Raw genomic sequence first — 11,982 nt, 5'->3', positions numbered from 1 at the left:
ATGGTAAGTTTTGTGTCATGTATATGTTACCACAATTAAAATTATTTTAAAAGTAACAGAGGGCCTGACCAGGTGGTGGCACAGTGGATAGAGCATCAGACTGGGACTCAGAAGACCCAGGTTCGAAACCCCGAGGTCACCGGCTTGAACGCAGGTTCATCCATCTTGAGGAGGGGCTCACCAGCTTGAGCGTGGGGTGGCTGGCTTGCGCATGGGATCATAGACATGACCCTGTGATCACTGGCTTGAGCCCAAAGGTCACTGGCTTGAAACTCAAGGGCGCTGGCTTGAGCCCAAGGTCACCAGCTTAAGCAAAGGGTCACTCGCTCTGCTGGAGCCTCCCGTCAAAGTACACATGAGAAAGCAATCAATGAACAACTAAGGAGCCACAACGAAGAATTGATGCTTCTCATCTCTCTCCCTTCCTGCCTGTCTGTCCCTATCTGTCCCTCTCTCTGTCTGTCACAAAAAATAACAGAGGTCCCACCTGAGCCCCCAACACATTGTCCTCAAGTTTTTCAGCCCTCCTTTAGAGAATTAGGAAGCAAATGGACTCTGGGTATAAATACTGCCTCTATCTCTTTTTCACTGGATGACTCTGGGCAGGTGATTTCCCTGGTCTCGCCTTCTACAATATAAAACAGGGTTAGGAATGACAATGCTGAAACAACAAGAAAAGTCCCCTGCACAGTTACACTTCAGTTGGAGTTTTTGTTGTGGTTCAAGTTCAACCACTACCTTGGAATGCCAGTCTCCCGGGCAAAGTGGTTTATTTATTCATGTTTGCTCTGCAGCCTCAGAAGGTGGAGACACTCGGAACCTTTCCAGTCATAAATGCAGAAATCAAGGTTGTGAGGAGCAGAGGGGAGGGCTAGGAATTGAGTCTAGGGCCGTCCAACTCAGTTTACGCTGGTCTTCAGTGGTCTCTAGTGGCCTAAGAAAGGGGAGATTGAATCTGGGGCCCTCGTAAGAGATTTCTCTCTGAAAGATAATGAGGGCTATTAAGTATGTTTTGTCAAATTAAATCCTCCCCTCCCCTCCTCTTAGTGGATTTTTAAAACAATGTTGGAATACCGGCAAAAGAATAGATGAAATTAGATAGTGGTTATGGTTGTGCAAACTTGTAAATATACCAAAACCCACTGAATTATGCATTTTAAAATGGCAAATTTTATGGTATGTGAATTATACCTCAATTCAGAAATTAAATTAGCTTTTTAAAAGAATACATGAAGTGCATATATGCAGGAAGTTTTTGGATTTCCCCAGGAGGCTCACCCCAGGATTATATCAACCAATTTCTTCCACCTTGGGCTTCCGGTTATGTTGGGTTCTGCCAATGAGAGGCTTCAGTGGAAAATTGGAAGTGGGATGAGAAAGACCAGAGTATTTATTCCCCAAGCGCCCTCCATTCAGGGTTTCTGTGGATTCATAGAATTTCCGCATCTAAGGCTCAGCTCCAGTTTCTGAGAACCACTCTCTTCTCCCTTTGCCCCTGGCTAAAGATGGTGATGGGACCCCACGGTTGCCGTCAAGATGCACCGCTCTTCCTCCATAGGACTCCCTACCCCTGCCCTTTCTTCACAATTGTCCCTGTCTTCATCCCTCCCCGATTTGCCCACTTGAGGGTGCTATCTCTTCCCATCCAAGATCCTGACTGATGTAATATATGTACATTAGATCGCAGAAGAGCAAAGGGCACTCACTAGACTAGCACCTGACTCCACCAATAGAACATTATCGATATTTGCTGCCTGCCTTACCCAAAAGGTCTCTGACTCTCCCACATTTTATGTTTAACATTTCCTTGCTTTCCAAAACATTCCTTTAACTAAATTATGTTGAAAGACAAGTTGCTCTCCTTGTCAAGAAGGAAAAGCCATCATAATCATCATAAGTGAAGCCGCACTTGATATTTATTTGTGGGTGAGGCATACAGTATTCCGAACCCCATTCTCATAGGCTTTCTCTGTGCAAAAAAACCACTAGACCTTCTCTCCCAGCTTCCCTTGCAGCTAGAGGGTGAGCATATGACCCCGATTCTACTCAGCAGATTTAGAATTTTACTCAGCACAGGATTTAGAATTGAGAGCTGGCCACCCAGAGAATGCAGGATCAGCAAGGGCACGTGGCGGAAGGGGAAAGAGCATTGCATTGCCAGGCGTGGCAGCAAAAGCTGGAACTGCTGGCTGGTTTCAGGAGGATGATTTAAGCTGTGGCCTTAGCCGCTGCCTGCACCCCTACTTTGTTCCTTCTCATTTTCCAAGGCTGGTGATTGCATGAGCCCCCAGGATCCACCCAATAAATTCCTTTGCAACTTAAATCACCCTGAGTCAGTTTCTGATGCATTTAAGGAAGAATCATCACCAATCCAGATGGCAATTATAAAAATAAATACAGTGGAGGGGGGTTCTTATTAAATCTAGCTGGATGCTATTGCTATTTTATTGTTTACCATGGAGACCAACAGAAACTGGCATTAAAAAGGTGTTATGGTCATGCTTACCTTTGCCTCTTTCTTTCAACACTCAAGCCCAAATCCCCTCACTTCCCCGTCTTAACAAAGACAAGTTCATCCCACTAGGGGCTCAGCCATGTCCGCAGAAATTACAACAGTATGTGGCACATGATAGACACCCAAATACCTAACAAATGAATGAATGGGTAGGTAAACTAATGCATTAAAATGAGGCTCTCCTTGACCTAATAAGAAGGATTTAGAGATCTTTTCCTACCCTCTAAACCAGCATTCTCTACCTTTCTCCCAGATCTTTGCACAGGCTGTTCCCTCCCCTAGAAACAAAACTGTCTTTTGTCTCCCACCTCTAACCCTTCACCTGGTCACTTTTACTTCACTAAGACTTTCAGGTCTCAGCCAAAATATCACTTCCTTTGGGAAGCCCTCCTTGATTCCCCAGCCTCGTTGGGTTAGGAGGTTCCTCTGGACCTTCCCAACTGCTTATTTATAGGTGGCTCTCCTTGATTGGGCTGTGAGCTCAGTGGGGGCAGATACCATTGTAACACCAGGGTGCTTTCTCAGACCCAGTAATCAACCCTGAATGTGACTGCTGAATTTTTTTCCCCCCAGTTTAGCAACCAACTTCTTGGGAAAATTCTCACTGCCAGCCAAGCCCTCCTTACCTCAGGGAGGAATGCAATGCCTTTAGGAGTCAGGGAGCAAGGCCATATCCTGAAGCCTTGGGGAAAACAAGAGGGTGATCAGAAGGCCTCGAGAACAAAGAAATGTCCTAGGAGCCCGAGCTGGGACTGGAAGTGACTAAGCTGGGCACCTCCTGGCCCACCATCCAACCCAAGCAGCTCTTTATACCTTCTACCTGAGCAAGAAAGGGCACTTCTCTGAGCCTGTTTCCTCATCTGTAAAATAGAGGCGTTGCTGGAAAGTCCCTACTAAGTGCCAGAACTTAGTAGCTGTTTCAGAAATGACAGCCACATTCCTTGCCTCCTGGGTCCAACCCGCCTTTTCCCGGGAAGCCTCTGCTGGAAGCCCTGGAGGCGGAGGAGGAGGGAAAAACAGAGGCCACACATCCCTGCAAGGACGTTCCTCCCGCCCGGCCTCTTCGCTGCAAACTGGGGTTCCGGGGAAAAGAAGGCTGGCCCAATCTCAGCCTCAGCGGCAGCAGCTCCGGGCGGGCGGCCAACGTCCCCACTCTCCACCGCCGGCATTCCAGCGGGAGGGGGCGGAGCAGTTGCTCGGCGTCGGACCGGAGGCTAGCTGGCGCCCTCTCGTGGCCAAGCGAGAGACTGGACTTGAGCTTTAACGACTGGAGCGGACAAAGTGGAGCCCACAGCTACTTTCCCACTTCTTACCCTCTTTTCGCTCCCTCTTTTTAATTAAGCCCGGGTTCAAGAGCTCAGTTCCATCATTTAACGACTGTGTGACCCTGGAAAAGTCATTTAACCCCTGTGCCTCAGTTTCCTAGCTGCACAAATTGAGGTAAGACACCTCACCTTCCAGTGCCTTGTTTTTTTCATCAGCAAAATGGGTCCATGGTTATTAAGTTGCTGAAAGGATTAAAAGAAACAGTCCCAGTGAAGGCAGCTACAGTAAATATCACTCCACAAAGGCGAGGGGTTTTGTTCTGTTTACTGCTGTGTTCCCAGAGCCTACAACAAGGCCACGTACACAGTAGGAGCCCAATGCACAGTCACTGAGCTTATTTTTCTTTTGGGGGACCTGAGGTTGGGTGGAGTAGAGGAGATAGATGTGTGAGGTGGAAGTTTCTGCTATCACTCATTCATTTGTTCATTGGATGGCAAGGACCCATCCCTGAGGGACACCTCCATTCACCCACCCCATCTCCATTTGCTTTCAAAGTGTTTCCTGTCTCATCTGCTATTCATCAGCACCCAAGGGCAGTTTTTCCCTTCCTGGGACCAACCCTAAGTCAAACAGAAACTCAAAAGCCACAGGTTTGAGTATGCTTCATGAAGGCTCAGATGTGCCCACCAGACAAGGATTCCCACTTGGAAGACATAGAGGGAGCCCACCCCGGAGAAAGAGGTAGGAGGGACTGAGGACCGAACCTCTGCACCACTGGCCTTTGGACAACACCCTGTCCTGGACACTTGGGAGCCCCTGCGACAGAAGAGGGGAGACAAGGACACCTCATGTGAGACAAGGATGTGAAGGGGATAGCTAATCACAACCAAGGTATAGCTGAATGAATCAATGAAGATTCCCTGAGAGTGGTAGAACATGCAACTCTAAATGAACATCAAAGTTGTAGAATAGTGGTTCTCAACCTTTCTAATGCTGTGACCCCGCAATACAGTTCTTCATGTTGCGGTGACCCCAAACCAAAAAATAATTTTGGTGGCTACTTCATAACTGTAATTTTGCTACAGTTATGATTCGGAATGTAAATACCTGATATGCATTATGTATTTTCCGATGGCTTTAGGCGACCCCGCTGGGGTCGCGACCCACAGGTTGAGAACCGCTGTTCTAGAACTTTCTAAATTACCTGCTTCACCAATCCAGGCCTTAATTTGATTCTGTTGATTCTTTGCTACATAAGAAATTGTTTACCTAGACTTAAGTGTATTACCCAACCTCCTGGCTCATCTGCATGCCACAGGGCAAGCAGCTCGCCCTCTTGGAGCCTCCATTTCTTCCTCTTTACCATGGGTGCTAACTCTTACTTCAGCGTGGCTGTGAGACTTCTGTGATTGTACACAGAACATGTGAAACAGAGTCTGGCACATAGTAGGTGCTCAATAAATGCCCGAGGAATAAATGACTAGATTCTACATGTGCCCCTTGTTTCTGGCACACTTGGATTTCCAGTGCTCTACAAAGATAGCCTGGGAAATCAGCATAACACTGTACCTAATTCATGCAAGGCTTGAGGTTTAAGAAGAAAGTGCACTTGAGGTCTTCAGTAAGTTCTCAGTCACAATGCTTTCCACCCGGGTAGAGATTTTGTCTGTGGTGGTCACTACTATATCCCTAGCCTGCTAAAGAGGGCTGGGCTTCTAGTAAATAATTAATGAATTTTTGTTGGATAAATGTATATTATCCTTGTTTGGGGAGATCTGAAGCCCTCCAATAGGCAAGACCCCACTCCCCAAGCTAGCAGTATTGACTTCACAGAAGAAGAAAAAACCAGACAAACTTGTCTGCAATCCTGCCTACTTCAGACACCATGAAGTGGGCTCAGCATCTTTAATGGGCACATTAACAGCCAGAGAGAATTATTTCAGAACAGAGAACGCTTTCTTCCAGGAATGCTTCAAGCATGATGTGGTTTCGCCCCTAGCTGATTATGTATAATTGCCTTTGGAAAAGGAGCCCAGAGAGTTGGACATGATTTAGGCACAATGGACAATGGCTACAGTTTACAGTTTACTCCTGCAAGGAAGGAGAAACCAATGCAGTGCATGATAAGCGCAGAAAGATCAGAAGCAAAAGGCTCTGACCCATGCATTCCTCAGAAGGTTCTGTTATGGTGGATCCTGGGGCCAGACAGCTAAATGCCATATGACTGCTCAGGCCTCTGATTGGGAAATGAATATGTTATGCCTGCTCTGCTTCCATAAGCTCTCAACAGTTTCACTAGGGCAGAGGTGTGGACAATCCTGTGTCCTCCTGCCCCTTCCAGCCAATCTTCACCAAGCCCTGAGTCCAGTGCCCTGATTCACATGGCCTAGGCTTCTTGCTGGATGAAGGGAGGGCTTCGGGATAAGATTCCATGGCTCATGGAAAGGATAAGCCCCCTGCCACTCTGGCCCCCAAGTGGGGAGCTGAAACAATTCTCAATACAACGTCCCCAGCCCCCCAATGGAAGCTTGGCTGAGAAGGGAGGAGCAGCCCGCTCTGCTCCCATTGGGCTTATGGGGATTGCTTCCCTATGTCTGTTTAGATATTAACTCAGCCAGACAAGCCAAGGCAAACAGACCAGAGCCAGGGTGAACAAGAGGACAAGCATCCGTGGCCAGCGGCCCCGCATCACCTTCCTACTGCAATGGACGTGCCCTGGTCCCTGGGGTGGATTCTGCTCCTCTTGGGGATCCCCCTCACCCATGCTGAGCCACTGTAAGTCTGAGAAACTGAGGGGAATCTGCTGAGAGCTTACACATCTGTCGTCTTCATGACTCCCTGCCTAGGCCCCACCTGTCTCTGTTGTCGCCTCCCCCCTGGAGTTTCCCTGTGCCCTGTGTTTGTCTACTGGTAGGTATATCTTGGTGACCCCTCGAGTTCTGCGGGTTGGCAGTCCTGAGAACATCCATGTACAGGCTCACTCGAACTCCAGGCAGCCCCTTACGGAGACCCTCGAGGTGACCCTCAATGTGTGGGACTTCCCCATGAAGAAGATAATTGTGGCTAACAGCCGGCTCATTCTTTCACCGGAAAACCACTTTATGAGCCAGGCATCTGTGATGGTAGGTGACAGGCCAAGATGGGTGGCCAAAAAGGGAGGCTCTCAGCCAGCAGCAAGGGTGCAGAGGGGCAGACTCTGGAGGGACTTCCCACAAAAGACACTAGGGAATAGAGTCAGGGTTTGTATATACTTAGTGCTTCTCTTATGTTCTGTCCATTTAAAAATCCAAAATCACCCAAAATCTGGGCTTCAAGAAGGGCCATGATTAACCTAAATGATGCTTCTCTGTGAATTAATAAAAGATGCCCTCTGCTGGTAGCTCGGAAATCTGAGCATTTACTGGCTCACATCTCCACTTGGCTGAATGTCCTTGTGCAGGAGCGAACTGCATAGCAACACAAGGCGACCCTGCTCCCAAAGGCAGAGCCAGAGGGCTCCATTCAATTGCTTCTCCCAAGATGTGGCCCAGGGCTTTGCTCCCAGGGATAGAGACCCCAGCAGGGTCTGAGGAGTGTGGCCATCTCTCCCCAGATTCCCGAGAGCCTAGTATACCCCCCACAACCAGGGCAGCAGTATGTTACCATCCAGGCAAGCTGGTCATCCACTTCCAGTTCCTCATTCATGGAGAAGATTGTGCTGGTGGCTCCCCATGCTGGCTACATCTTCATTCAGACGGACAAGACCATCTACACCCCTGACCACTTGGGTACAGCCTCTGGGCACTTGGCCTTGGGCAGGTGTTGACTGTCACTCTCGGCCTCTTCCAATGCCCAATATATTCCACCTGCCAAGGCCTCCCCACTGCCCAAGATCATAATAATTGCACCCCTTCTTCAAACTCTATCCAGCACTCAGCGTCTTCCCTCCTTCTCCAGTTCAATACCGGGTGTTCACTGTGAACCACAAGATGGATCCTGTAGGCAGGACATTCACTCTGGACATCAAGGTGGTCTCTTTTATTGAGAGGGTGGATCCCAGACACGGGTTATATCATGTGCTCAAGGCCTGGGAACATGAACCACCTGCCCCTTGTCATCACAGAACCCGGAAGGAATCACTGTGATCAGACAGGATCTGTTGGCCAAGGACGGTTTCTTCGCGAGCTCCTTCCACCTCCCAGAGCTCATCAGGTGCCCTGCTGGGAGCCCTAGGGATGGAGCGGAGCGAAGGAGGGTATTCTCAGTCTCCATCTCTCCTAACTTTCTTTGCCTCAGTCTTGGGACCTGGAGCATCGAAGCCAGTTACCAAAGTGCGGCCAAGCAGAAGTTCAAAGCAGCATTTGATGTGAAGGAGTATGGTGAGCAGGGTGTGAGGGGGAGGGAGAGGTGAGGCATGCCAGAAACAGGGCTGGAGATGCAAAGAAGGCCTTGTGGCACACCTACTGTGTGCCAGGGCCTGAGCTCGGTGCTAGTGCACAGGACCGCATGTTCTAGTCCTTGGGGGTTGCCAGTCACCAGGGAAAGAGCAGGACAGGGAGGGGGTGAGGGTAGATGGTCACTTGCTGAGGGTACCCACTGCCTTTACTCCACCCAGTGCTCCCATCTTTTCAAGTCCAGCTGATCCCAGACAAGACGTTTTTCTACCTCCATGATGAAGCTCTGGGTGTGAACATCCAGGCCCGGTGAGTCCCCCTGTGCTTAGCCTGGCCAGAGGACCAAAAACACCAAGAAACTGAAGGGTAGAGAGAGGCAAGCCACTTCTATAGCACTTCAGGTATATAAAGGCACTCTCTGAAACCCATGAGATATATATATATATATATATATATATATATATATATTTTTTTTTTTTTTTTTTTTTACAGGGACAGAGAGAGAGAGGGATAGATAGGGACAGACAGACAGGAATGGAGAGAGATGAGAAGCATCAATCATCAGTTTTTCCTTGCAACACCTTAGTTGTTTATTGATTGCTTTCTCATATGTGCCTTGACCGCGGGCCTTCAGCAAACCAAGTAACCCCTTGCTCGAGCCAGCGACCTTGGGTCCAAGCTGGTGAGCCTTGCTCAAACCAGATGAACTTGCGCTCAAGCTGGCAACCTCAGGGTCTCGAACCTGGGTCCTCCACATCCCAGTCTGACGCTCTATCTCAGGGGTAGTCAACCTTTTTATACCTACCGCCCACTTTTGTATCTTTATTAGTAGTAAAATTTTCTAACTGCCCACCGGTTCCACAGTCATGGTGATTTATAAAGTAGGGAAGTAACTTTACTTTATAAAATTTATAAAGCAGAGTTACAGCAAGTTAAAGCATATAATAATAATTACTTACCAAGTACTTTATGTCAAATTTTCGCTGTTTGGCAGAATAAATCTTTATAAAACAACTTACTATAGTTAAATCTATCTTTTATTTATACTTTGGTTGCTCCGGTACCGCCCACCATGAAAGCTGGAACGCCCCCTAGTGGGCAGTAGGGGCCAGGTTGACTACCACTGCTCTATCCACTGTGCCACCACTTGGTCAGGCTGTACAGATCATTCTTGAAGCTTATCGTGCTGCACAGGCCACCTCTGCCATCCCATGGGTTGTTCAGACTTCTGTTTGGCTTTGTATGGCTGTATGAGCTACCTCTACCATCTCACGAGGTTGCACAAGCCACATTTACAACCCAACAAGGCTTTATGTGACATATTTGTCACCTTACAGGATTTGGGGGGGTCTGCAATGAAACCATCTAAGTTTCTAGAGGCCACCTCTGCCCCTCCCAAAGTTACAGCCCTGTGAGATCGTACAGGTCATCTCTGCAGCCACATGAGGCTGTGTGGGCACTTCAGAGCCAGTGGAGCAGTGTTTTCTCTCCCAGGTATATATTCAACAAGCCGGTAGATGGACACGCCCTGGCCATCTTCGGAGTGCAGCAGGATTCTCGTCGGATCTCTATTCAAAGCTCCCTGCAGAGGGTGGAGGTGACCAAGTCTGGACCCTTCCCCAGGCTCCTCTCACCCAACCCTCGTTCACTCCTCCAAGAAACCATCTCCTCTCCTCTCTCCTGCCCAAAAGCAGATCTCTAATGGCCAAGGTCAGGTCTCCCTCCAGAAAAACACACTGATGGCTGCAATCCAAGGCACAGAAGAAGACTTCCTAGGGGCCTCAATCTTTGTCAACGTCACCGTGTTCTCCTCAGGTGCCACCCTCACCCAAGCCCATGGCTGAGGTCAGGACACTGCTCTTTCTCAACCCAGACATTCCACCCACGTGACCTCAGTCTCCCTTTTGCCTCAGTTCCTTCATCAGAGAAATGGGGAAATGTCAGGAGGGCTGGAAAGAGCTGAAATTGTTACTGTTTTTCCTTGTCATCACAAAGATGACCCTCTTATACCAACCACTCTGTCACTCCCCCAAGAAATTAACCTCCTCCACAGGCCTCATGGCCCCTTGTCTCTGCAGGGGGAGAGATGGTCCAGGCTGAGACCTCAGGGGTGAAGATCGTCCGGATCCCGTACAACATCAAGTTCATCAGGACACCCCAGTATTTCAAGCCGGGGATGCCCTTCCATTTTAGGGTCAGGGTCTAGGTTTACCCCACCCAAAGACTCAGGGGACCCACCCTCAAACAGCCTTCCCCCCAGGAAATAAAAAACCCACATTGGACTCACATACCCTGACAACTCATCTTTCTGAGAGTTGAGTCCATCATGTTCCCCAGATCAATTCCAAGATTTCCTCAAGTCTTAACCCAGGTCTTCCCAAAGCACAGTGATGTTCCAGAATTACTCTGGGGGTTTAGGAGTCACAGTTAGGCTGAAACATGGTGCTTAGGGATTTATCTTGGGGCTACATTTGCACGGTAAGCATACTGTTTTCTCATACATTCATTTGGGGTGACTTTGAGATGTCTGATGGGCATTACTTTACGATGAATCCTACTCTGAGTTTTCCCCAAGCCCTCCATGTCTCCTCCTACATTCTCCACCCAATTCTACCTTCCCCCTACTGCATGGGCACACCAACACCCAGGGCCACCTCAGATGGTTGTGTACTGCAGTACTCTAGGGGGCGCCATTCATGAATGGTATCCCTGGTGTTGTTCAGTGCTCAGCTTGCACAACTGTATGAGGCAGTCTTATCCAGATTGCATTCCCAGTTACTACCCTCTCACTGCAGGCCACTCTCAGGCCTGTCCTTTATCTCACCCCACATTCCACCCTAGGTCTTCGTCTCAAATCCTGATGGGTCCCCAGCTTCCAGAGTCTTCATTCGCTACCAAAACCAGAAAGTGTTCACCTCAGCCAATGGGGTGGCCACTCTGACCATCAACACAGATGCAGACCTGGAGCAGCTCCCTATCCTGGTACCAATCCTATGGGGCAGAAATAGTGGGGTTGTGTAAGCCAAAAGGCTTGAGAAGTTAGTTGCCCATCAATCTCCCCAGGTGAGAACTGATGAAGATCTTCGGCCAGAAGATCAGGCATCAGCCAATATGACAGCTTGGCCTTACTCAACTCAAGATGGGTCAGGGAACTTCCTACACATTGAGGTCAAGGTGTTAGGCACAGAAGTTGGCAGCAACATCCAGCTGAGCCTCAACACAAGGCATCGAAATCCTGCAACCAAGGAGCAGATCACTCACTTCACTATCCTGGTGAGAGACTGACACCAGGACTTGAGTCAAGGAGTTCTTTTACTGGGACAATCTTGGCTAGATGAGTTGGAGGAACTGTGAACCAGGGTGTGAAGGTGGGAACCATCTGGGGTGGGCTCAGGCCAAGGAACTGAAGCCAAGAGATTGAGGACCTCCCTTGTGGGCTGGTCCTACTCTCCTCATCTTTGGCTTCCCTTGTTCCAAGGTCCTGAGTAAGGGTCAGATTGTGTCTGCCAAGAATCAGTTAAAAAGTCTTGGGAGTGTCTACACGTCAACCATTATTGATGTGACTTCAGAGATGCTGCCCTCCTTCCGCATCCTGGCCTTCTATTTACTGCCCAGAGGCGTTGGCCAGGACCCTGAACTGGTAGCTGATTCCATATGGATCGATGTAAATGACAGATGCATGGGAACGGTGAGCCAAACTCCTTGAAATTGTATACTGGGCCCTGGCCAGTTAGCTCTGTGGTAGAATGTCAGCCTGGCATGTGGATGTCCCAAGGTCAACTCCTGGCCAGGGCACACAGGAGAAGCGACCATCTGCTTCTTCACCAT

At 48.9% G+C, this 11,982-nt stretch overlaps 1 protein-coding gene across 2 annotated transcripts in view; it reads left to right on the top strand.

Annotated features, from left to right (window-relative positions):
* The first annotated feature begins 6,423 nt into the window (after positions 1–6,423).
* Positions 6,424–11,982, top strand: part of LOC136379265 (complement C3-like) — a 28,395-nt gene continuing 22,836 nt past the window's right edge. For both annotated transcript variants that reach the window (XR_010746756.1, XM_066346755.1), the window contains exons 1-13: positions 6,424–6,556; positions 6,696–6,903; positions 7,374–7,548; positions 7,718–7,788; positions 7,884–7,972; positions 8,057–8,139; positions 8,376–8,463; positions 9,649–9,751; positions 9,849–9,969; positions 10,233–10,348; positions 10,996–11,136; positions 11,218–11,427; positions 11,633–11,842. Coding sequence is in view for 1 of the 2 variants with exons in the window: in XM_066346755.1 (XP_066202852.1) it covers positions 6,486–6,556; positions 6,696–6,903; positions 7,374–7,548; positions 7,718–7,788; positions 7,884–7,972; positions 8,057–8,139; positions 8,376–8,463; positions 9,649–9,751; positions 9,849–9,969; positions 10,233–10,348; positions 10,996–11,136; positions 11,218–11,427; positions 11,633–11,842 (1,686 nt within the window). In the remaining variant the exon portion in view is untranslated. The remainder of the gene's footprint in view (positions 6,557–6,695; positions 6,904–7,373; positions 7,549–7,717; positions 7,789–7,883; positions 7,973–8,056; positions 8,140–8,375; positions 8,464–9,648; positions 9,752–9,848; positions 9,970–10,232; positions 10,349–10,995; positions 11,137–11,217; positions 11,428–11,632; positions 11,843–11,982) is intronic.

The sequence above is a fragment of the Saccopteryx leptura genome, chromosome 1 (assembly GCF_036850995.1).
Source record: "Saccopteryx leptura isolate mSacLep1 chromosome 1, mSacLep1_pri_phased_curated, whole genome shotgun sequence".
Lineage (NCBI taxonomy): Eukaryota > Metazoa > Chordata > Mammalia > Chiroptera > Emballonuridae > Saccopteryx > Saccopteryx leptura.
The sequence above is the reverse complement of the archived record's forward strand: the minus strand, read 5'-3'. Positions and strand labels throughout refer to the sequence as shown.